The following is a 26,522-nucleotide window of genomic DNA, read 5'->3' as shown; positions in this document are numbered from 1 at the left end:
ACCCTGGCTTACACCCATAGCCTGGCATTAAGTATCAATAGCTCTTCTCTACGCTCAAAAATGCCCTTGTGTGGATGATAATTACAAGACCACCTTAATCATTCATCATTAAACACGCAGAAGTGTCATTTTGCGGCTACCCACTAGGTGTCAGCAGTGTAACCCCGGGAAAAACCCTCAAGGAGAGCATTTCATTACAAAAGTCCTATCAGAGCAAATAATTAAGTGCGGGAGCTACCTGCAGCCTTGCCCATTCAAAACAAGTGCGAGAGCAGGGGGAGGAGAGAAGGAGCAGGTGCAGGACAGGTAGCTCCTTATTGAGACCTGGGGGAGAGGGAAGGATCGCCTTCCTAGTCAGAAGGACTCCAGTGACACCTGGAACGCACACCGTGGTGTCCTTCTTAATTTTCACTCACAAGATGAAACCAGTGTGCCGTGAAGTGAGGAAACAGCTTTGAATGAAGACATGTTTTTCCCCTTCCCAAACTGTTCTTCAAATCACGATCGGATGAAGGTCACACAGGTGACTTGGGCTTTACCGGGTCTACTGAATGACTGACGCCTTGGAGCCAGAGGCTGAGTTGTCCGGACACAAATCCTTTAAAGGTGATTTGAAAACATCGACACTCAGAATTCCATGGCAAGCTGGGACTCTTCCTGGAATGACCCACAGACTGTATGTATATTACCTTTGACCCAGGTAGACGCCTCTGCGCTCTAGAAACCCTCCTGGCAGCAGATGTGTGGCACACAACCGCACACGGGGTAGGAGAAGCCCACGGCATGGGTTTTCCAATGCTTGTGCCTTTCAGTCCTTGGAGCTGGTTGCTACTGCTGGTGGCCCTCAAGTGTTCTGAAGCATCTTCAGATTGGAACAAATCCGCAAATTCCACTGCCCAGCGTGAACCTAGTGTTCGGTTTGCTGCTGCCAGCTCAGAGGCTGATGAGAAGATATCTGTTTTTGCCCTGGATTATGACTACGTACAAATTCCTTATGAGGTCACCCTCTGGATACTTCTAGCATCCCTTGCAAAAATAGGTAAGTCACCCAGACACCTGGTTGTGGGAGCCGCTCTCCATGTGAGATAATATATGTGGACTTTCACATACATTTCACTTGTAGGTGGTGAACTACATAGATTTTAATGGTTACTGCTATTAGATAAAAAAAAAAAAATCTGTTCCTTTGAGTCAAGGGAAAGTTGTAACTGTTTTTTATGAAGCCATGTAACACCTCAGGATTGTGCTTTGAAATTTGAGCGGATTTCTGGGTCCTGGGTTGTTTTGATTTCTTATTTCGGGGTGACAACTATGGGACATTATTTGGCGTGTAAAAATCTCGAGTTCTATGCATTAAAAACTAGAGAATGAGGCATTAGACCTTGGAATGATACCCATTGGAAATTTCAGGGGCACATAATGATCCTTCTGTAAAATAGTCTTCCTTCATTCTTGGCCATGTAACTGTGGGCTTCATCAATGACTCCCATTGTTTATTCTTTAAAAGTGACATGTGCTCCTTGCAAAATGACAGAAAGCAAGGAACAAGACAATCACAGGCCATTCTTACATCACCCAGTGGTGGGATATGGGGGTGTAAGGGAGGATATGTCAGTAAAATACCGGTTTATGCCCGAGCCAAATGGTGCCAGTGGGATGCCTCTGCTTTCCTTTGTGAAATAAAGGGAATTTCAAGTTCGTGGATTAAATTCTAATCAGGGTTATTTGTGCCAAAACCCAAAATAATGGTTTACACCCTGCGATACTTTAATCCCTAACTCCATCCCCCCTTTCTCCCTAAAACCAGCTTATTCCAAAGTGAAAAACTGATACAGTTATCTCAGTCATTATGCATGACATCTCCTTTGCCTCTGTTAGGAACTTTATTACTTGGTAGATAAGTTGTCCTATTGGGATAGAATCTATGATTCATTTGGATGCTTATTCATAATTTTCCCCTAGCATGGGTGTGAAACAAGGGTTGAGCCTTGGGATCTGGCAAATAACTCCTGGGGATCAGGTCTGCGGGCTCCGTCTCCCCATTTTCCTCCCTCCTGGGGATGACGGGGTACGAGTGTAATCTCTAGATGCCCTTCACAGTTGCTACTCATTTTGAGCTAGTAAAGTGTGAAGATTGAATGGAAATTGTTAATTAGAAGAACTCCTCTGTGATTTGGCCAAGCATTAAATTACACAGAGGGTCTCCTGTTATTTCTCAAAAGTGCTCGAGTGAAAATGGCTTTCTGATGGGATAACATTCTCTGTTCAGAGGTAGGGTTCTACCATCTGTCACGCAACTGCATGGGCGCTGAGACTGGCCAAAGTGATCTTATGTGGATCTTGTCTTTTCCTGGGTGAACAATACTGTTCCCGCCCACTCCTTCCCTCTTTACAGTGATGGAAGAAGTTGGGCTGGGAATCAAGGAACTGTCACTGACTAGCTAGTCACGTTGTCTAAGTCTTTGCTGTGAAATTTTTTCTAAGACCTCCTTTTGGTGCAAATAAGGATTTTAAGGTGGCAAAAAGCTTTACATTTTATGTCAGTGAACGGCTCAATGCAGAAAGGATATGTTTTATCTTGGTCTAATATTAGCATAAAAGTCTGATTTTCTTTTAGAATATTGCACGTATCCAGACCCACAATGTCTAGAAGCTCAGAGGATGGTAAGGATACTGCTATTCACAGGACTACAGGCTTAAATGGTCTTGATTTTCATTTTGGTGAAATGCAACATACTTTAGAAAAAGAAAGTAACTTCAGTAGGTTATCATTTGAATCATTTTTTTAAAGATTTTATTTATTTATTTGACACAGAGAGAGACAACACATATAGCGAGAGAGGGAACACAAGCAGAGGGAGTGGGAGAGGGAGAAGCAAACTTCCTGCTGAGCAGGAAGCTGAAGCTGGGCTCGATCCCAGGACCCTGGAATCATGACCTGAGCCAAAGGCAGATACTTAACGACTGAGCCACTGAGGTGCCCCTGGATCATTCTTATTCAACTACAATTTCATACTTTCTAGTCTTTAAGAACTCAGACTATTTCTATATTGTACACGAAAAGAAGGCTAATTTAGTAATTATTATTTCTTATGTAAAGTACTGGGCTCATAGTTTTATATATGGTGGCTCATTTGCTTGGGGCAAAAAAAATGACATAAAGCTTTCACACATGAAGAATCTATATAGATTGCTTAGATTCTATATTGTGAAACTTGAATCAAAATGTAATTAATAATCATTATATTTAGCATTCATTCTTTCACTCAGTCATTCTGTTGAGACACATTTTTTTTAAGATTTTATTTATTTATTTGACAGTGAGAGATAGAGAGTGAACACAAACAGGGGCAGCGGCAGACAGAAGGAGAGGGAGAAGCAGGCTCCCCGCTGAGCAGGGAGCCCTATGCGGGGCTCAATCCCAGGACCCTGAGATCATGACCTGAGCCGAAGGCAGAGGCTTAACCCACTGAGCCAGCCAGGCACCCCGAGACACATTTTTTTGAATACCTTTACCATACACCATAATGACCGTGGTTCCTGGCCTCAAGGGACTTAGCATAATGGGGAAAACTGATGAATCTAGCACTGCCTGGCAGGCGCTCGGACACAAGAACATCATGATTCTCCCCCAGTCCTTTTTAAAACAGCCAGCTCTGGGGGCGCCTGGGTGGCTCAGTGGGTTAAAGCCTCTGCCTTCGGCTCAGGTCATGATCTCAGGGTCCTGGGATCGAGTCCCACATCGGGCTCTCTGCTCGGCAGGGAGCCTGCTTCCCTCTCACTCTCTCTGCCTGCCTCTCTGCCTACTTGTGATCTTTCTCTGTCAAATAAATAAATAAAATCTTTGAAAAGAATAAAAAATAAAAAATAAAAAAATAAAACAGCCAACTCTGTGTGTTATAGAAGAATATTATAGAACAAAGATAATACAGAGTCACCTCAGATTTTGTTGTTTATCTTTTATTTTAGTTCCACTCCTTGGCACATTACAGAAGGGTGTTCCTTGAGTCACTGGGCAGAATGGAATGGTAGGACCATCCCTGACTTTCAGGCAGGACGCTGCTATTGGTGGCCATTTAAATTTCAGGCACTGGAACTGAAAACTCTCAGTCACAACTCAGGATGGATGCTGTGGTCCATCATGAGAGAAAAAGAGAATGGGAGAGTGTGATGCACGTGGTGTTTCTCCTCATACTGCCCCACTTTACAGTACACAGGGCCTCTTGCTGCCACCACTGCGTAGGTGTAACTTGGCTTAGATAGGTGCATATTGGATCCATTTCAGGAAACTTGATTCCTGGAAGAAGGACCAAACTGGGAAGACACAGGGCCTGAGAAAATTACACTATAGGCTCTTCCACGTCTTTTACATGTTAAAAAATTCAGTGTAGTTAAAATGAGCAAGAATTGAAGAAGAGAAAGAAGGAGGAGGAGGGTGGGGAGGAGGATAAGATAGTTGTTGTTAAGGAACGGAGAGGGCAGGACTCTCAGACTCTTGAAGGAGGCCTTAAACTGGTCTTAAAGCCAATGGGTAGGCTTGTGGTTTTGGACAATCCCTTGACACTAATTATATCCTATCGTAATAACCTGTCTGCTGATAACAAATGAAATTCAAAGCCGTGATCAGGTGAACCTACAGACTCTTGGATGGCTGTATTTAAAATTCTTTTTTTTATTTTAATTTTTTTTATTTCAAGTTTTATTTAAATTCTAGTTTGTTAACATATATGGTAAAATTGGTTTCTCTTAGAGAATTTAGTGATTTGTCACTTACATATAACACCCAGTACTCATCACAGCAAGTGCCCATCACCTATTTAACCCATCTCCCCCACCCACTTCCCTCCATCAACCCTGTTTGTTCTCTATAGTTAAGAGTCTCTTATGGTTTGCTTCTCTCTTTTTTTCTTCCCTTATGTTCATCTGTTTTGTTTCTTAAATTCCGCATATGAGTGAAATCATGTGGTATTTATTTTTCTCTAACTGACTTATTTTGCTTAATATAATACACTCTAGCTCCATTCACATTGTTGCAAATGGCAAGATTTCATTCTTTTTGATAGCTGAGTAATATTCCATTGTGCAATTATTTGTGAGTGTGTGTCTGTATATATTGTGTGTCTGTATATATACGAAATACGGACACACACCACATCTTCTTTATCCATTCATAAGTTGATGGACATGTGGGCTGTTTCCACAGTTTGGCTATTGTTGTTAATGCTGCTATAAACACTGGGGAGCATGTGCCCCTTTGAATCTGTATTTTTGGATCCTTTGGGTAAATAATTAGTAGTTCAATTGCTGGGCCATAAGGTAGTTTCATTTTTAACTATTTGAAGAGCCATCATACTGTTTTCCAGTGTGGCTGCACCATTTGTGTTCCCAACACCCCAAAATATATAATCCATTTAAGAAATGAGCAGAAGACATGAACAGACATTTTTCCAAAGAAGACATCCAGATGGTCAACAGACACATGAAAAGATGCTCAACGTCACTCATCATCAGGGAAATACAAATCAAAGCCACAATGAGATACCACCTCATACCTGTCAGAATGGCTAAAATGGAATTAAAATTAAAATTCCTAAGGAGACATTCAACGGCTCACTATGGCCTGTGGAGAAATCTACATTCCTTAGCCTTAAATTCAAGACCCTGTCTTATTTGGCTCAATCATCTATGGACTCTTCTTCCAATATTCTTACCAACTCATAAAAACTTTGCTCCAACCAGGTGGATCTCCTCAATGAATGTCAGACATACTGACTGGGCCATTCCTGTCTCCCCTCTTTTTCTTTGGGGTTATCCCCATTTAAAATCTCTTCCATTCTGCTGTCCAACTATGTAAGTCCTAATCACTCCCCAACAACCTGTTCAATTTCTACTTCTCATATAAAAGCTTCTCTGGTGAACATTTAACCAGATCAGTCATTCATGTACACACTTATAGATTCTTTCAGCTGTTGTGGGCAAGACACCTTGCTAAGCACTTTGGGTCAGTTGGAAGAATTTGGAGGTTAGTAGGGGAGAAAGTCACGCACAGAAAATGATAGGAAGAGAACACTGTTGTTAGATACTGATAAAATATTACAGTAATTCAGAGGAAGACATATGATTTCCTTGGGAAGTGGTTGGGAAAAGTTTAATTTTGAAGAGCAAGAAGGACCTAAATGGGTTGAAGAAAAGAACAATTCAGGCAGCAATAAATAAAGACACGAAAGGGGACCACAGGGAAAAGGTGTGTGGTTGGCTGTCACATAGGATGCATAAGAAGGATAGTGTTGGGTGGGAGGGATACTGACTGGGAGAGAACCCTAGAGCGGCCTGCTGTGCACTGATCTCTTCTCCTGTTTGTTGATATGGTCCATATATACTTCACTGCATTCTTAAGCATTGCCTTGTCTTTGTCTTCCTATTTGTTAATGTCTTATTTCTGAAATGTGTTCGAGAAGCTGGAATTATAATAAGCCTGTTTGGTTCTGCACATCACACACAGTGCTCAGCCGTGCCACACACACCCTCAGCTGAAAATCTCTGAGATGCTTTGTGCGCCTTGAGAGTCCTAGGTGGGGAATGAGATGAGCAGATACACGTGGTTTGGAAGAGTCATCTGACAGTGGAAGGTGGAACGGGCTGGGGAGTTGAAGGTGAGACAGGAGATCAGGAAGCCAGTGCAGAAGTCAGGATGGGAAATGGGGAGCCCCTACATAAAGGTGGTGACTGTATGAATAAGGAGGAGGAGATGGTCCTTAGGGGCAGCCACTGAGAGACATAGATGACGAAATAGGGAGCTGGTTGCACGAGGAGCAAAGTAACGGGGGTTAAGGAAATGCATCTTGAGTTCCTTCCCTTTTTTAAAGATGTATTTATTTATTTTAGAAAGAGAGAGTGTGTGAGTGGGGGGAAGGGCGGAGGATGGGAATCCTCACATAGACTCCCCATTGAGCATAGAGGCTGACCTGAGGGCTCCATCCCATGACCCATAAGATCATGACCTGAGCCAAAACCAAGAGCCAGAAACTCAACTGACTGAACCACCCAGGCACCCCTTGATTTCCTTCATATGCAGCTGACCAGATGGCAGTGTCATTGGTTAAATGAGGAAAATACAATAAAAGACTGAATTTTCATTTATTGGCTTGGTGGAAGGGAAGTTTGCAAGAAGCTGACTGTGACTGATTCTGAATGAGCCTTAAAGAAGGTCTTGCAAAGGAGCTTCGCCTCCTTACTCTTCTTCTCTCACTGCCCTCTCAGACCCTGTAAAGTGGGGAAGCAGGACAGAGGAAGGGAGGGGACAGCGGGCCGAGGACTACTCTAAGACCTGCACTGGGCCTGGCCTGTTAAGTACTTGATCTGACTGAAAGCCCTGGCAGCACTTCCAGTCCCTGCTGCAGATGGGGTGCTAAGGCTCAGGGAGGCACATCACCCCAGGTCCCCTCTGCTTGATTTCAGAAGGCCTCTTCTTCACTAGTCTCCTGGTATCTTCATGGCCAGAGCCATTTTATTAGGAAACATCTCAATGAGGTTCTCTGCTTTTCCCTAGGCTTCCATCTTTACCACAGACTACCAGGCCTCATGCCAGAAAGCTGCCTCCTCATCATCGTTGGGGCTCTGGTGGGCGCCATCATCTTCGGCACTGACCATAAGTCTCCTCCCGTCATGGATTCAAGCATCTACTTCCTGTACCTCCTTCCACCCATCGTCCTGGAGGGTGGTTACTTCATGCCCACCCGGCCCTTCTTTGAGAACATTGGGTCCATCCTGTGGTGGGCAGGCCTGGGGGCCCTGATCAATGCCTTCGGCATTGGCCTCTCTCTCTACCTCATCTGCCAGATCAAAGCTTTTGGCCTCAGTGACATCAACCTGCTTCAGAACCTGCTGTTTGGCAGCCTGATCTCAGCCGTGGACCCCGTGTCCGTGCTGGCTGTGTTCGAGGAGGCGCGTGTGAACGAGCCACTCTACATGATGATCTTCGGGGAGGCCCTTCTCAATGACGGCATTAGTGTGGTAAGATGTCAAAGCATGTCCCCAGGGAGAGCAGGGTCGGGGTGGAGCTGGAGACAGGAGTCTGTCCTCAGAGCAATTGGAGAAGGCTGATCGGGACTGGGTCTTGGCTGGGCAGGTATAGGCTTTGGTCAATGGAATGTGACCCAAGTTCTGGTGACTTCCCTTACGACCTGCATCAAGTATGTTATTACTTGCTAATAGCGCTTTTCATTCAGTAGCCAGATGACCTCTTTAAAGAGAGAAAAAGTAGAGGACATATCTATCACTGTTTAGTTAAACTCAAGTTTTCACTTAGTGAGAGGGAACTGCTGCCAAGGGCTCATCTGGTTTTCACACTGGGATGAGAAGTACTTAACCATTTTTCTTTTCTCTCATTCATTGGACCTCATCCTCCTTCTCTTTATGTACTTTTTGTTCATTTGTTTTTAACGTGTTGCATGAGATGATGAAGTCAAATAAAAGATGGGGTACGAAGGGAATTGAAAAGGATTTGCAAAAATACGTTGGCTGGCGTATCTATCTTGATTGCCTGACTCCTCCAGAATATGTGAATGAGGCAATTTTGCTTTAGGACTCCCGGAGAGAAGCTGAGAAAAATTTAGCAGACTGAGTCAACACCTAGTGTTAAGGCCCAGAAGATATCTTTGGTGCTGGGCTAGTCAGACTAGACACTCCCACTCCTTGGTTGTGTTACATTACTACAAACCTTCACCAGGTGTTCGTCTAGGTGACTTTTGTATATAGTTTGATTTTCCTTCCTTACTTTAAATTTCTATCACATCACATGATACTAGAATGCTCTTTCAGTGTAGAAGACTCGAACGGTGCAAAATTACACAGCATAAAAGCACAAAAGCCTCCCCTTGTCCCTCTCCTCACTGTCTACAGTAACTCTGATCAGTTTGGCTTTTCCTTCCCTGTCTTTACTATATGTGTATATGTATATAAGTGTATATGCACACACACATATATGTAGGTGTACATTATTTTGCATAAATTGGGTGCAATTATATGTATTGCTTAAACATAACAAGTCTTGGAATTCATTCTATGTCATTTTAACTGTTAGGTAGTGTTTCACAGATTACACTGATGATAATTTAAACATTTCCTGACAGATGGATATTCAGGTTGCTACCAATTTTTCACTTTTATTTTGTTTTCTTTTTTTTATTTCTCTTTAAAAAATAGGATATGTATTGAATATTCTTGTTTCTACATGCATCTCTTTTTGTTTGTGAGTATTTTTATAGGCTATATTGTCAGAAGTGAAATTTCGAAAGTGAATACCTTCAAAAATTTGAAAGATGCTGCTGTTTTACTCACCTCCTCCTCATGGGGTTGATGAGGGAAGGATTCCTGCCCCAGGGATAGGAGTGACAGCCCACCATAAAGAGATGACACGAACTAGATGCATGTACTCACAGCCTGGGGGAGGAGGACACTGCACACGACACAAGGCCACATGGGTGCTACACGTGGGAACAAAGGGAACAATCAGGGGTATGGGAGTAAGGCTTTGTTGTAGCAAGAAGAGAGGTGCCTCCTGGTTCCCACAGGATGACGTGATTGGCTTGTTTTACATAACTCCACAGGCTGTCAGGAGATTGACACCTAACACTCAGGGGTGAGCAGGTATGGCGCCCAGTCCCAGCAGTAAGGAGGGCTATTTGGCCAGCAGGCAATCAGACTGGGGAGGAGAGTTTGCAGTTACATGACTGGGGATCTTCCCAGCTTTACCAAATGTCAAGGTAGCACATAACATTGGATCTTAATTTTAGGTCTTACACCATAGCTGCTAGTATTTTCTGGAAACTCCTTATGGTCTTATATTTTCCATAGACAGTGCATTAAATATTAGTATATTAAGTATTTTCTTTATTGAAGCCCACAACGGACATTGCTTCTTAATGTTTTCCAATCAAATGAGCAAAAACGGGTTAGGCATGTTTGTTTAATTTGCATACATCTCTTCTATGATCTTGGATCATTAGTGTTTTTCATGCTGTAAATCGGAAGCTCATATCCTCTTGCAGTTGCCAGACTTTAAAAAAAAAAAAAACAACAACTCGGGACACCCAGTTAAATTGAAATTTCATATAAACAATGATTTTTTTTAATAAGTGTGTCCCAGTTATGCTATGCAAATACCACATCCTGTCTGTTTTCTTTAAAATTTTTTAATTGATCTGTAGAAATTCATTAAATTATCTTTGAGTATTACATGCAAATCAAATACTTTCTCTCATTCTGTCACTTAAAATTTTTTAGACTATGATTTTTTTATCCTATAAAAGTTTTAAATTTTTATGAGCTCAAACCTAATATACTCTTTTATTGCCTCTGCAATTCATATCTTGTTTGCAGAGATTGTATCTAACCAAAGAACATGCAAACATTTTTTTTAAGATCTTATTTATTTATTTTACAGACAGAGAGTGAGTGCCAGCCGGTGGTGGGGCAGAGGGAGAGACAGAATCTCAAGCAGAATTCCTGCTGAGTGCAGAGCCTGCTGCAGGGCCTGATCTCATGACCCTGAGAGCATGACCTGAGCTGAAATCAAGAGTTGGCCACTTTACGACTGAATCACACAGGCACCCCACAAACATTTTTTTTTCTTTTTCACCTTTTACAGTTAGCTATTTAATTCATCTGGTACATAATGCTTTATAGTGAGGACTTCATGCGAAAGTAGATAGTACAGGGACAAAAGGCTCCTAAAAAGTAATCCAAGACATCTAGGTTGGATTCACCAAGTGAAGGAGCCCCGTGCGTGAAGTTGGAAGTCAATTTATTGATTCATAATGTGAATCTCTAACCGTTTAAGAAGATGCTGGGCTCCATAGTCTTTCCTTCTGGGCAAGTTCCACAGGAAGCCAAGTTGTCTGGAACTGAGAGGGGAGGCTGGGAGTCCAGACTCCAGACTCCTGCCATTTGCCTCAGAATCACCTCAGTGGGACTCATGAATATTTGAATGTCTAAACCCCATCTCAGACTCTCCGAGAATGGAACCTGGCGATCTGTATTTTAACAGGCACCTCTGATGATTGTTGACACTTGAGAACTCTTGATTTCCTGCCTTTAAGTTGAGAGTAGCTGCTATATCTTGAGGTAAAATAATGCTATTTTTGGAACAAGGGCAGCTCTCTCCTCACACTGGGCTGGATTGACTCTGAGATCCCCTTTCCTCACCCCATTCTGTCTTTAGGTATTTTCATCCTTTCAGTGTTCTTACAGTGGAGTAAGTAGCCTCAGCTGGGAGCCTATCTACTCCCAAGATGGCCCCTCGAAGACATGAGGTGTTCATTTCACAGTTCATCTTCCAAAGATTTCACTTAAATCCAAGTTATTGGGTGTTACTTGCTTACTTAACTCCCACTCCCGGCAGCGTCACTGAGAAGGCTTATCTGTGATAACATCAAAGGCGCCTCTTGGCAGGCCATTCTGAGGTAATTAATTCTTCAACCTTTCCTTCACCAGTGTCTTTCCAAATATCACCTTTTGTCATTTTCCCAGAATGTGCTATTTATAGCACTGGACTCTGTTACCTCTTTGGTGTTGCCTCTGAACTTGAGAATCTGACGTCCCCCTGAATTTTCTCTTGATTTTACATTTAGAGCCAATCACAGCTTGGTTTCTGGTCGGAGTTTCTTGGCAAACAAGATTTGTTTGACTTTCCCAAAGTTTATAGTTTCCACTTGGACTTTTTTTTTTTAATGATTATTTCAAAATAAAATTACAATTTTAAACCGACCACAGTATCTGCTGAGGGCACTGCTGTGACCTCCAATGGGCCAAGCTGTCGTTGTGTTGGCTGCAGGGGGGGTCGCCCACACGTCACTTCTGGGTCACTCTGTGGTCGCCCACAGCACAGTGAGTATTAAGTGTGTGCTGGGGCACTTCTGTGACCCAGTGTGAAACCAGAGAAGCTCCAGGGCCAGATTTAGAAGGCAGTTTGAAAGCAACTGGTATTTAATGCAGTCCAGTTGTATTTTGAGCAAAGGCCCTTGAACTCACCCTTTCATTGAGGAAGGGGGCCTTCCCGAGGGCAGCAGTCACAAGCACGCTCTTTCAGCAGAAAGTCTGAGTCATCGGGAAAGCGATCTGTGATTTGTGGGTTACATGTGACAACTCCACAGATCTTTATCCACTGGAGAGATGCTTTCTCAGTAAAGAAGAGCTGTTCTAGAACTGTCGAAATACCAATTGGACCCTCCAGGTCTCTGGTCCTACATATTTTTCCCTCTTGCTGAACATTTCACCAGAACACACCCTTAGTGGTGGGCAAAGGGAGCAGAGACAAAACCCGAATAGCTCTAATATGATCACTAGCACCCCCGGTTGAGCGACATGGTCAAAGTCATAGCAAGGGACTATATCCAGCTAGTATATCCAGGCCCTGGGTGGGGTCACTTCAATCCTTATTATTTTATTAAATTTTGCATTTTACTATGACACATGACTTAACAACCACATTTCACAGATGAAGAAAACAAGGCAAAGGAAGTTAAATTGAACAAGGGCATTGTTTCTTGACAAAGGACAGTCTGGACAAGACACACAGATCTGTCCTATTCCAGTCTTTTTCCTTGTATTCTTACCTCTTGCCTTTCTTCCTTTTCTTTCTCTTTCTTCCCTTCCCTCCCTCCCTCTTTCCCTCCCTTCCTTCCTTCTTCCCTTCCTTCCTCTCTCTTTCTCTCTAAAGATTTTATTTTTAAGTAATCTCTACACCAAGCATGGGTCTTGAATTCACAACACCGAGGGCAAGAGTTGCCTGCTCTACCCACTGAGCCCAAACTTTTGAGTTTCCAACTCATGGAGTCCCAAGGGATACGAGAGAACCCATGTGTTACCGCTGAGTTCACTGGGCTCATGTCCACTTAGCAGGGAAGCCAGTGCTCTTTCTTTGAATTGGCTAACGGGGCTGAGTCCAACGTGTGGCTCGGGGAAATTTTCTGATCATCTCTGTGCCTCATTTCTGTAAATATTGGAATGATGAGATTCCTTAACTCCTAGGGTCACTGGAAATTTCCTATTAAACATGCATGAGTACTCAACACACAGGGAGCACTCAGTGAGTGTATCGCAGAAGCTCCTGGACACGGCATGGTGTTTGGCTTATTCTTAGTGGGCAGTCGGTTTGAAGTACGGCGCTACTTCATTTTCTCGAGGCAGATGGTTCTCCCCGCGGGAGGATTGTTTCTCCCTGGTTTTCCCTGAGTCAGTTTGCTAAACATGGCCATGCTACCAAGGTCTCTTTTGTGTCTTATCTCTCCCCATCTTTCCCCTCCTCCATCTCATCTGAGAGGTCCAAGAGGCCAGCACAGGCCACGACTGACACTTGAACCCAAGCGGAGGGTTCCAGACCAGTCTGCTCCTGGCTGGTACTCCATGCTCTCCCACCTCTCTTCCTCTCTCCCTGAGCTTTCTTTCCTTTGTATTCATCTGGCATCTTGCTGCCATGGAGTCCACCCTCCAGCACAACAGTGAATGAGAGAGTAGTAGAGGGAGGCAAATGAAAATATCTGACTGAGCACAGATCTCGGGCCCCTCACGTGGCTGGTGCTTCATGGAGATTTTCTTATTCAAGATTCACTGCAACTTGATGTAGCCAGGGTTGTTGTCCCCGTGGCATGAAGGGACAGTATGTAGGGGTTAGTTAAGAAGAGAGACACCCCCCCACTCCCACCCCGGACTCCAACCTCCGGGTTCGCATCTCCTTTTGGTTCTTCTTGCTTCTTTGAGCCTCTGAATTCACAGATCGCCAGGTGCTTATGGTTCTTCGTTGTTATTTTTATTATAAAGACGCAGATGGTCTGGAAGTTGTTTTTTGGATACAATTTATTCTATGTGGTTCAGGATCCAAAAGATAGAATGAAAAGTTGCCTTCCCCCTGCTTTTCCAGGCTGGTTTTCTAAGGCAGAAATCCATAGCACCGGTTTCTTCACAGAGAGATTTTGCCTTTCACTCAATTTACCCCTCTGTTTTTTATGCATGCTTGTTGCTGGCCTTAGATCCTAAATTACCAGACCCCTTATGCTAGAATTCCCTGCTCTCCTCTCGTCTCATCTTGCCATCCCTTTGCCAGCCTAACTTGGCAAACTATTTGCCAGGTGAACCCCATGATTCCACTCCTAGCAGCTCCTGCCATCATTCCTACAACCTTCGGTTCATGTCATGATCCCAGGGTCCTGGAATCGAGCCCCAAACTGGGCTCCCTGCTCCTCTCAGCAGGGAGCCTATTTCTCCCTCTCCCTCTGCCTGCTGTTCCTCCTGCTTGTGCTCTCTCTTTCTCTATGTCAAATAAATAAAAATAAAATCTTAAAACAACAACAACAACAACACAGGAGGGTATGTGCTATGGTGAGTGCTATAAAGTGTGTAAACCTGGCGATTCACAGACCTGTACCCCTGGGTTTAATAATACATTATATGTTTATAAAAAAATAAAAAATTTAAAAAAAAAACAAAAACAATGACAACAGGACCAGGTTCTGAGAGTTGGGGGGTGGTGAAAGTGGAGATTCAGGCACAGTGGTGTGTCTGGAGAGAGCATGGAAGCTCCACACACTGTCCCTGTGCCTTACCCTATGCACCCCTCCATCGGGCTATTCCTGAGTTATAGCCACCTATACCAAACTGGTAATCTGGTCATTAAAATGCTTCTCTGGAGTCTGGAGAGTGAGTTCTATGAGCCATTCTGGCACGTAAATAGAATCTGAGGAGGGGGTTGTTGGAACCTCCTTTCTATGTCCAGTTGATGGGAGACACAGGTGACAACCTGGACTTGTGACTGGCATCTGGAGTGCAGGTAGGGAGGACATTCCTGTGGGACTGAGTCCTTTGCCTGTGGGGTCTGACACTATCTCCAATTGAGTTAATTGCTCAGAGTTGTGGGATTAATCACACTCATAGCTACTGGTGTCAGAATTGGGTTTTAGTAATAACACAAGTCCACTCATGTGAGTGCTTCTGAGTCAGGGATCTCCTCACACCCTAGGTGATGCCACATCACCGGGTCGATCAGGTGGTCTAAGCTTTTCCTAGAGAAGTGCTGTGCGCAAACTTGACTCTTTAGTGGCAATGGTAGGCAATATTTTCTTGTCCTCTTTTTACCTCCTTGTTTCCTTTCAACTTATTCAGGCTCCTAGGATAGGAAGTGAGAGGATCCACATACAAGTAGACAGTTTCCTCTGGCCAAGAATGTAGGGAGCTCAGGGTAGAAGGCAGAGGCGAAACTTACAAGTTGTACAATCTTGAGCAGGTGGCTCAATCCATTTACGTCTCCATTTTCCCGTGTGTACAATGGGATAACTGATCTCACCTCAGAGAGTGGTTTCGAGGAGGATTTGAAAAAATACACAAAGATGTCCAACATAGTAGTTGATGACTAAATGTCCCTTTGCCCTTTCCGTATTCGAGGGGAAGTTCCACACAAGAAAGGCAATCTGGTTGGCATCTGTTGGCATAGAAATAGGGAGAAGGCCTAAACCGCAGACAAACTGGGCCCTGGAGCCTTGGCTGGTTGGCTGTAGTTGCCTGGGGAATGAAGTTTACCGCCCCCGCCCTTGCAAGGGCTCAGCAAGTGCACCTGAGCAGTGAGACACCTCTCCCATGGCTGCTTCTGACCCACCTTGGTGGGGAGAGCAGGTGTCTGGCGCTCACCCAGCCAGGGGCCCAAGCAATTTTCTTCAGACATGTGCTTTCAACAAAACATTTGGAAGTTAGCCCACAGCTGCCATTGGCAGTGAAATATGGTGCTGACTAGGAGGTGCACATGGGCACACATGCTTGCACACATGTGATGCAACCGCAAAAAGACCTTGGGATGATGCTTGGAGCAGGCTGGAGAGAGGGAAAGAGCTGGAAAAACAGAAGGGCAGAGAACATTCCCATTCAAACAGGATGTTGGAGAGGTCACAGAGGTCCTGGAGGAGGCAAATCTGACTCCTAAATGTCCCCAACTGGGTGACACCATTACCTCCCAAATATCCTATAGACTCGTGTTCACCAGCAGCCTGAAAGATCTGTCCCCTAGATGCAGGTCCCAATTCAGGAGCTTACGCAGTACAGGGATAGAGAGGGACACTGCGATCATTATTTCACTGGAATTCCTTAAATTTGATTCACATACACTTGTTTGGTTCATTTTCTTTGGGTTGAAAAAACAATGACTGCAGTGAGAATTGTATAAATCGATTTTCCACCAGCCTACGCCGTGAGTCCTTTACAGGTGGTTAGAACTCCCTCCAACTCCCAAGTGCAGGAAAAAAGAAGAAATCCTCACTGGTTGTCAAGTTGTCCTTCCTTTGTCAGGAGGGAGGTTGAGCAGCTGTGGAAATGGATTTGGAAAAGAAACACTTGGGGAGAAAAGCAAACTCTGTAAGCCTTTAGAGAACAAGCAGAATGAGCACAGAAAACCACGTGCAAGCACTTCTTTCAGAACCGTAACGACCATGCACTGCACAGCGACTGCACTAAGTGCCCGGATGCAGGAGCACAGGAGCGTTGTCTCGGCCTTTGATGAGCCACCAGCTATCAACATTTGCCTTGTTTCTTCTCAGCTGTAAATTCTTTCTCTTGCCCTACAACCAGGAACCTGCCTGTTCTTCTGTATTTTCTTTTTTCTCTTTGTTTGTCGATTTATTTAATTTAGAGAGAAGAGAGAGCCCACACATGGAAGTGGGGCGAGGGGCAGAGGGAGAAACTCTTAAACAGACTCCCTGCTCAGGGTGAGCCCCACTTGGGGCTCCATGGCCCAAGCCTGAGATCATGATCTGAGCTGGCCCTGAAGTCATGAACCCAAGAAACCAGAGACCCGAAACCAAGAGTTGTTTGCTCAACCAAGTGAGCCACCCAGGTGCCCCCTTCTCTTACTGTCCTTTCAAGCCATAGAGATTTCTTAGGAAATTACATAATTCATTAATAAAGTCATTGACTTGGGAGAAAAGCCTAGAGCTACAAAGACAGTTTCCTAGTTCAGTGGTTTTCAATAGAGCCCACCCTCCTGCATTCTCAAGGGTGAGTCGGGTGTGACAGGCTGCGGTTGGGAAAAAAATATGCTCAGTGTCAGACGAAAAGCCCCACGAGTTGGCTGACAAAGAGTTTCCCTATAGCTTCCTAAATGATTGGGTAAGGTGAACAGTAGGTCCAGCAGAACCTGTTGTACAAGGCTGCTCTGTGACATGATAGCCAGACCGTGGGCTGGAGAGGCGAAGCCATGGGTACTGTCTGGGCTGTGGTTCTCCCGATTTTACCCCTCCCCACCCAGGACCAGCTGTGGTCCTTAGTGAGTAGGAGACTCACAGCCTGGGAGAAAAAAGGAGAGATCTTGAAACCCAGAGCCTTAATTTTAAGGATGCAAGTTCAGTCCTGTTTGAGCCAGAGAGCTCCTGAATTCAAATCATCTATTTACTCCTCATTCATTTATTCACAAAAAAACTATTACTGAGCAACCCCTTCCAGTTTCTGAAAGTTCAGTTTCTCCAAAGATGCCAATCACTGAGTTAGTCTTCAGTGAATTTAAATCTACTGGTCACAGCTGATGTTTGCTTTTATAGTTAATAAAATTTCTGAGGTTAATAGCCTTTAAATGACTTTTCCTGCCATGTTGGTGTACTAACACCAGATGGTGAAAGATAGCCCTGTGGGCATTTGCTGTAAGCTGATGAGAGGGCGGGTGAGGCCAAGATGAGGTAGACTCTGGAGTGCTAGGCTGTGACCTTCCTTGGATGGTAGTATGGGTGAAGACAGGTGTTGGTAGGGGCCACGTGATGATTGTTAGGTGAGTTTTGACCTGCTGAGCTTAAGATACCTATAAGCCATTGGAAAGATTTTTTCCCTAGTTTTAGAAATAGGAGTCTGGAGGGTGGGGGCACGATCTAATGGATGTGCACGCTTGGAAGCCATTGGCAGGTGGGTGGTAACTGTAGCTTTGAAGCCTGGCAGCCCTCCTTCCTACCATTCTTCGGGCTGAGAAGAATTTTCAGGCTTTTTATATGAAGATGAATTTCTCAAAGAAGCTTCTTTGCTGGGCCCTACATCAATAAAGTCCTGCCGCTCACTCTTCTCTTTATTAAATCTTCTGACATCTCTTCAGGTCATCTTCCTGGTCTCTGTTCTCTGAGGTTCTAAGCGACATGTATTCAGGGATATCCAGCCCAGGAGAGCTGGTAAAATCCCGTGTTAAGTGTCCTGTCTGGGGTTGCTGATCGTCTCTTTCCTTTCTTTAGGAGCGAGGCTGAAGCTTCCTCCATTCTGTCTTTTATTTTATATCATTATGCAGTGCCTGTAGGTCATTGCTGGGTTCCTTAGTTGATTTCCTTTACCCGTCAGAGCCAGCGGTTGTCAAGGAAATGCTCTATGACAGAGTCTAATGTGTCCATGACCCTTCAAACAAAAGAGAAAATTTGCTGGGCTTATTATTTAATTTCCTGTAAGGTCTTTGGGTACAGCTCCCTCTGACAGTCTTTGTACCTGTCCAGTATCTGACATCGAGTAAGGATCATTTTTACTGTGATTCTGAAATTTCAATGCTTTTCACATGTGTGTGGAGTCAGGAATTAGTTAGGCTTTTTGTTTTTACGGAATCGAGTTTATGGCAAACTTAAGGAATGAGGATTAGTTAAAAAGGCATGCACAAAGTAATCAGGAGGACAGAGATCCCAAAGTAGTCTGTTAGGACCACCATAATAAATAGCACAGACTGGGGGGCTTACACCACAGAAATGTATTTTCTCAGACTTCAGGAAAAGTCCAACACCAAGGTGCTGGTAGGCTTGGTTTCTGGTGGGACCTCTCCTCCAGGCTGGCGGCTGGCTGCCTTCTTGCTGTGACTTCACGTGGCCTTTCCTGTGTGCACCTTCTTGGTACCCCTTCCTTTTCTTATAAGGACATGAGTCTTACTGGATTAGGATCCCTCCCTTATGACCTCGTTTTAACTTAATTACCTCTCAATAGACCCTATCTCTTATTCACCCACTTTCTGCAGTACTGGACGTTAGGATTTCACATAAATTTAAAGGGGACACAATTCAGCTCAGAGAAGACCCGTCAGGAACCCTTCAGGAAATGTTTTACTACCAGGCCTCATAAAAGCCGTACCTGGAACCAAGCTGGTTTTAAGGATTTCAGAAGTACCTAAAGTTCAGGAAAATAAACAAACGGCAAAGTAAAATCAATGAATCACTGAAGTAGTCATTAGTCTAAGTCTATTGTGTATAGACCCAAAAAGATGTTTGCAAACCAGGAGCACTCAAACCAAAACATGGAATGAAGCTATGTTGTGAGCAAGAAGCTTATCTAGTGTGAAGGCAGAGACTGTTCTTTATAGTGATTGGTTACAATATTAGAATTTTCTTAAAGGGAATTGGTTAGTGGTCACTTCATATCAATTTTAGGGAATTACTTAAGTTTTGCTAGAGGGCGCCTGGGTGGCTCAGTAGGTTGAGTGTCTTGACTCCTGGTTTCGGTTCAGGTCATGATCTCAGGGTCCTGAGTTCAAGCCTCGCATCAGGCTACATATAAAGCAGGAGGTCTGCTTGAGATTCTCTTTCTCTCTCTCTCTCATCTGCTTGAGATTCTTTCACTCCCTCAGACCCTCCCCTTGCTCGCTTACTCTCTCTCTCTAAAACAAAATCTTTAAGTTTTGCTAATGATTTTCAGAGATGTATGCAAAAAGAGACCCAGGTGGTGCTAGCCTGGCTTGTCTCACAAAATAATGTAAATTAAGTGTTGCTGACTAAACTGGTTTTGTCTGCTCAGGAAATTTTCCAGTCTGGTTTCCATTTGTGTTTGGCTTTAACAGAAGCAAGAGTTCATAATCTTCTGATTGTCAGGAAGGTCCAGATTATGCTGTGGCAATAAACATCCTTCTAAACCTCTTATTTCTTGTTTACACTACTGGTTTCTCATGGGCCAGCCAGATGCTCTATTCATCATGGTTACTCGGGCCCCTGGGCTTATAGAGCAGGAACCATATTGAACACTGCTGGGCACTGCTGGGAACTGTGCCACAGGGCAAAAGAGTTATGGAAACTCATCTCAGCAAGCAAGTGTCCCATCTCATAAATGATATATATCACTCCTCGAAACTCATTCAAAATCAAAACTTGGACAGGCTTAGTCACATGGTGGAACTGAAAGTAGAGTCCTACCAGGTGCCTTGAAGGAAAAGAACTATGGGCTAATCCATGCTAATAAGTATCACATGATCCCCTCCAGAGCGCTGCCTCCCCCCCACCCCCCACCCCCGCCCACCATGGACGCACCACGGGTCAGTGGCTCAGAATCTGCTGCTTTGTATAGCTTTCCAGTTTCACTCCAAGTAGAGTCAACATAATCTACTCAATTATCTTTTCCACTACTCCTACTCATAATCCTTACTTCTTTGTGCCTCTTTATCATCTCTTAATTGATCTCATGGTATTTATTTGTCTATACCTAGTCAAGTCTCCCTGTACTTCTCAGAAAATAGAGTTGCTATAGATCATAAATAGGGAGAGGATATTCCTGACAGTTCCGTCTATGGACAGGTTTCTCAAGAGTCTGTCTACTCTGTTCTTTGCGAAGTCTCGTGTTGAAAGCCGCATGAGGCTACCCCTACCTTAGATTCAATGTCATAGCAGTTAACCTTACAAGAAGCCACTGAATGGTGGGGAATATGACTATGATGTCAGGAGGGTTTGTGTATTGAAAGGGTTTTGCCGATTTTTGCAGTGGTTTCCGGTTGTTTGGTTTGTTTTAGATTTTATTTATTTATTTGAGAAAGAGAGAGAGAGAATAAGCGATCATGAGCAGGGGGAGAGGCAGAGGAAAAGGGAGAAGCAGCCTTCCCACCATGGAGGGAGCCAGATGGGGGGCTTAATCCCAGGACCCTGGGAGCATAACCTTAGCTGAAGGCAGACACTTAACCAACTGAACCACCCAGGTGCCCCTCAGTGGTTTCTCTCTCTCTCTCTCTCTTTTTTTTTTTTTTCATTTATTTGACAGAGAAATACACAGCGAGACAGGGAACACAAGCAGGGGGAGTGGAAGAGAGAGAGGGATAAGCAGGCTTCCCACAGACAGGGAGCCCGATGTGGGGCTCGATCCCAGGACCACCTAAGCCAAAGGCAAATGCTTAACGACTGAGCCACCCAGGTGCCTCCTCCGTGGTTTCTCTTAAAGAGTTGTTGTTATTGTGATCTTGGGAGGTTTCATGAACTTCTTCAAGGGAACATAACAGGACCATTCTCTGAGCCCCCCTTTCTGAACTGTTGTGTTTTACACCATTTGTGACACATCAAATGTGTGGCTGTGTTCTCCTGTACCAGCCAGTTCTCCAACTCTCCAGACTTGGTGTTCTACAGTTTAATTCAATTCTGACACTAATTCTGAAGTAACACAGATCCCACAGATGAAGGACTCAGTCCCATTAAATGGCCCCCACTTCAGACATCCATCGCAAGTCTGGGCCATTCATACCGAAATTGGCTGTGAAATCCCTTTCCTCAGGTTTGATAATTTGCTAGAATAGCTCATAGGACTTGGGAAAGCACTTTACCTTGGTTGCCAGTTGGTTATAATGGATGCAAATCAGAAAGAGCCAAATGAAAAAGAGGCATAGAGCAAGGTATAGAAGGAAAAGTTAGTATCTCATGTCCTCTCCAGGCGTGCCATCATCCTGGCATCAACCTGGACTCTGGTAGTTTCAGATTTTTCTGGAGGTTCCATTACATAGGCATAATTGATTAAATCATTAGGCATTGGTGATTGAACTCAATCTCTAGCCCCTCTCCTCCACCTGCAGATCATGGAGTGGGGATGAAAGTTAACAACTTTCTAATCGCTTGGTTGGTTCCTCTGGCAACCAGCCCACCTCCAGAAGCTCTCTGGAACCCGGACAAGAGTAACCTCGTTAGCAGAAACTCAGGTGTGGTCAAAAATGGTCCATTATGAATAACAAAGGATGCTCCTCTCACTCAGGAAATGGCAAGGTTTTTAGGAACTCTGTGCAAGGTATTGGAAACAAAGACAACAAATACAGATTTTTCCGTTATATCACATTACTGCATCTCCATCTCGAGTGAAGAGGGTACATCCAATCTTGTTTCCATGAATGCCATGGACATGTTTGAGATTTAGCATTGGCTGAGATTTCCCCTCCAATATGTGAAAAAGATCCACATGATTGTGATTGAAATGAGTCCAAAGAAAATCTTTTACAACTCTAATGACATCCAGAGCCATGTAATTTGGAAAGATAAGAATTGTTTTTCATGTAGTCATATGGACTGTGTCTGTAAGTGTAGTCTTCTTAAATTATATGTGCTACTTTAGCTTCTCAAACTAGCATGCATGTTTCTGGCAGTGTATACCGGTGTCCAGGGATGGGGCTGGCCCAACTGACTTTCCCACACCCTGGGAACAGACTGAGTAGCTCCTTAGAACCCGGAGGGCTATGCAGAGGAGTTTTCGTTTGTGGCAACAACATGCAAATCTTTGAGTCTTAATCATATCCCCTGTGTTTCCTCTAGATTTGAGAGTCAAATAAACTTCTAGGTCCCACTAACACTTATTCAAATACACCTTTTTGGGGGGACTTGTGGAATGTCTTGTCCCTCATCTTGGCTTCACTCCTTGGGATATGAGCACATCTGCAGAAGTGGTCTGTATGTGGGTTGTTCTAAGGTCAGGCAGAAGGTACAGTGGGACCAAATAAACTCATTGAGCTGGGATACAACCACTAAGCTTCTGCTATGTCCATTTTGAAACCTAACATCACAGTTAGGTTCAAACACCCAGACAAGATTTTTTCTCAAATACTCATCCAAGATTTTTTCTCAAAATCTGGCCTCACTTTGCTGAAACCATAGAGACCAATATTATAACAGTTTTGTAAAATATGCTGGGTACAGATAGATATTGTCCAGGTCAGCCATGTGCGAGACATTCAAAGGGCATTTAGATGGACAAGAGATGTATAGGGGAAATTCCTATTAAAGAAGATGGGAAGGGAGCTTAGAGAAACCGGGAGCTCAGACCACCATGCAGAGTGACCCCAGCTGAGTGAAAGGGGGCTGAAGGGAGACCGGAGGGGACTGTCTGACCGCATTTTTGAGAGGGCTTATCAAGTCCAGTGGGAGTCTTCAGGCTAAGAACATCCATCAGAGGATCCTGCACCTTCCAGGATTGGGCCTGCCTTAGGGTCCTGCCACACCAGGTCCTTGGCTGAGGACAGCTGTAGGAATCAAGGTGTAGTCCCTGGCTGCTCAGTTTCATTCCCTGCAGTTGGAGACCTGAGGGCTCCTGACTGCCATGGAGGGAGAGGTAGATGATAGATGCAGGGCAGATAGACAGACAATAGATGGTTGATGGATGGATGGATGGATGGGTGGATGGATGGGTGCGTGGATGGATAGACAGATGATGGACAGACAAGCAGGATTAGAAAGGACATACATATGTGTGTGTTTACATGAGTTTACATATGTATTTATAAATATATATGCATATACAGTGTCTATATATAATATTTAGAGTGACTTTCTCTGGGAGGAACTGGGAGACAATATGGGGATTTTACTTTGTCCTTTTAAAATTTCTGTGCGTCGGCATGAGTATTCTTAAGCAAATCTGGTGTGAAATTTCAGCAAGTCTCTCCCTTTCTCTATTTAAGGGAATCCCTTTCCTAATTGCACCAATGTACAGAGCTCATGATGTGAGAGCATGTGTGTCTTTGCTTGAGCCAATTTGTGCTGAGTTTTTGCTGTTGCTGCTGCTTCTTCTTTAAAGGTTTATTTTTTTAAAGAAGAGAGAGAGAACAAGTGGATGGTGGAGGGAAGGTGTCAGAGGAAGAGGGAGAAGATCCCCCGCTGAGTGGGGAGCTTGCTTCAGGGCTCCATCCCAGGATCCTGAGATCAGGACCTGAGTTGAAATCAAGAGTTGGCTGTTTAACTGACCAAACCAGCCATGAACCCCTTTTTCTTCTTCTCATACACCTTCCCCATCTTCTTGTTCTTTTCCCAGAAGATGTCTAGAAACATTTCTTTAGGGGAGGAAGGGAGCCTGTTTACAATTTTCTGTCCATATCCCTCTATCTAACCAAGCTTGTTGGCGAGTGGCTACTAATCACGTTAAAAAGCAGGAACTAATCCAGTGAAAACATGTATCCTAGGCTCCCTAAAGAAAAAAAATGGAGCCATTTGGAGGAAAGTCACAGATAAGGACTTTTTGAAATTCAAAATCAAGTCGTAGCCTGCGAGATTGACAAAGAAAATCTGCTAGTCTGTAATACAAGTCAATTCATTGTAAGGTCATTTTGGTTATAGAAGCTGTACTGGATTGAATAATGCCCCCCCCCCCCCAAAGAACTCATATCCACCCAGAACAAGATCACATAAGATGTGATCTTATTTGGAAATAGTTCTTTGCAGATACAATTAGTTAAGATGAACTCACACTGGAGTGAGGTGGGTTCTAGTCCAAGGACTAGTATCCTTGTAAGAAGGCAATGTGAAGACACAGAGGAGGGGACACACAGAGAAGTCCATATGTGGACAGTGGCAGAAACCACAGTCATATGTCCACAAGTCAAGGAACACCAAGGCCTGCCAACAACCACCATAAATGAAGAAGAAGCAAAGAACTATCCTCTCCTGGAAACTTCAATGGAGTGTGGCCCTTTCAGCACCTTGATTGTGGACTTCTAGCCTCCAAGACAGTGAGAGAGAATCAAATTTCCATCCAAGTTTGGGGTGTGCTGTTACAGCTGCTCTGGGAAACTCATACAGAGGGCAATGTGACAAAGCTGCACTGGGGAGAGGAAGTGCACTGGACGCCCTCCTCATGTCTCCCCTCCCCATTCAGCAAAGTCCGTTAGTGATAGGGCATCCTACATGAGGAGTGGTGACAACTGAGAGACGTTGAGGACCAACCTTTCCGCCAACTCATATTCCAAAGACAAAAGCCATTCTGTTCTGGATAAGATTTTTTTTTTCTTATAATTCTCTTTACTAAAGGTGTTGTCATTCCCAAAGCTAGAGGATGTAGTGATGGAAGTTTCCATTTAAAGGTAAGTGCTCACAGCTGCAAGAGCCATGCAGGAACAGGAAACCACACAACACATTGTCATTTCCGAAACATCACGGCAATATAAAAGAGTCAAAAAAAGGTCCAAAAGGATCTTTAAGGGAAAATTAGATAGAACAAAATTGGAGGCTATAAAATGGCATATTGTGAATGCATGAGAATCCCTTATACGCAGAGGTAGCATCATAGTTTAAGACCCATTATTAGGGAAACCCAAACACAACAAATGACTTTCAGCTTTTAACTCACAAATTCCCAGGAAAATAGAAACATTCCCGAGTTTTTTTCCCCATTTATTGTTTTCTTTGGAATTGAATTTGTTCTATTTAACTTTACTTCTTTGTAAGTTAGTGTATGAAGACTAAATGTGAAAAGTCACTACTCTTGCAATATCTCGTAGCAAAATCCTAATATCTTTTTTCTTTCTCTCTCTCTCTCTCTCTCTCTTTCTTTCTTTCTTTGAGAGAGAGTACATGTGTACAGTGAGAGGGAGGGGCAGAAGGAGCAAGAGAGAACGCCAAGTTGGGTGTGGAGCCTGACTTGGGCTGGATCTTGCGACCCTGAGATCATGACCTGAGTCCAAACCAAGAGTTGGATGCTTAACTGACTGAGCCACCCAGGTGCCCCCAAACCCTATCTTAGAGAAGGTGATATACAAGTCTGTGTTTCAGAAAGGAAACTCAAGTCCAGAGGTTCTGTAGGGAAAAGTAGAGATAGAGACCGCACAAGAACATTTTCCCAATGAAAATGTTTCCCAATTTGACATGCAAGGATCCAAACCAGATGAAGAAAGAATGGGATAGATTTCCAAGACAGGGCGGCAGGGTGAAAGACCTGAAGTATCACTATAAGAAAGAAGTGCTCTACACTTGGCCAGATTAGGTGCACCCTGGTGGGTGTGGGAGGGCCATGGAATGGCGGCCAGCACGGAGAACAGTATTTAAGTGTTGGTTGCAGTATAAGCAAGTTTCGTATATGTTCTGTGGAGTGCCTATAGTTGTAATCGTAACCAGCTAAATATGTAAGACTTGAAAGAATGGAATATTTCAATTCTTCTCAAGAAAAAGGAACACCAATTCATCCTTCAGAGATGTAGTACAAAGGTTCTTTCCATAGACTCCCAGGGAAGGACATGATATGGGCCTAAGAACCCATCCTGCCCTAGCCCCTTACCTCCCATCTCCAGAAATAGACTTAAGAATAAAAGTAGTAGTAAGTAAGTAAGTATGAAAGTAGTAGTAGTGGGGCGCCTGGGTGGCTCAGTGGGTTAAAGCCTCTGCCTTCGGCTCAGGTCATGATCTCAGGGTCCTGGGATCGAGCCCCGCATCAGGCTCTCTGCTCCTCTGAGAGCCTGTTTCCACCTCTCTACCTGTCTCTCTGCCTCCTTGTGATCTGTCTGTCAAATAAATGAATAAAATCTAAAAAAAAAAAAAAAAAAA

The 26,522-nt window shown here is 44.0% G+C and overlaps 1 protein-coding gene across 1 annotated transcript in view; it reads left to right on the top strand.

Moving 5' to 3' along the window:
- The first annotated feature begins 678 nt into the window (after positions 1 to 678).
- SLC9A4 (solute carrier family 9 member A4) overlaps positions 679 to 26,522 on the top strand; it is a 61,813-nt gene continuing 35,969 nt past the window's right edge. The window contains exons 1-2 of the mRNA XM_045981380.1: positions 679 to 1,039; positions 7,550 to 8,013. Coding sequence (XP_045837336.1) covers positions 679 to 1,039; positions 7,550 to 8,013 — 825 coding nt within the window. The remainder of the gene's footprint in view (positions 1,040 to 7,549; positions 8,014 to 26,522) is intronic.

Source organism: Meles meles, chromosome 16 (genome assembly GCF_922984935.1).
Source record: "Meles meles chromosome 16, mMelMel3.1 paternal haplotype, whole genome shotgun sequence".
Classification (NCBI taxonomy): Eukaryota; Metazoa; Chordata; class Mammalia; order Carnivora; family Mustelidae; genus Meles; species Meles meles.
Note: the sequence above shows the minus strand (reverse complement) of the source record. Positions and strands in the feature narration are given on the sequence as shown.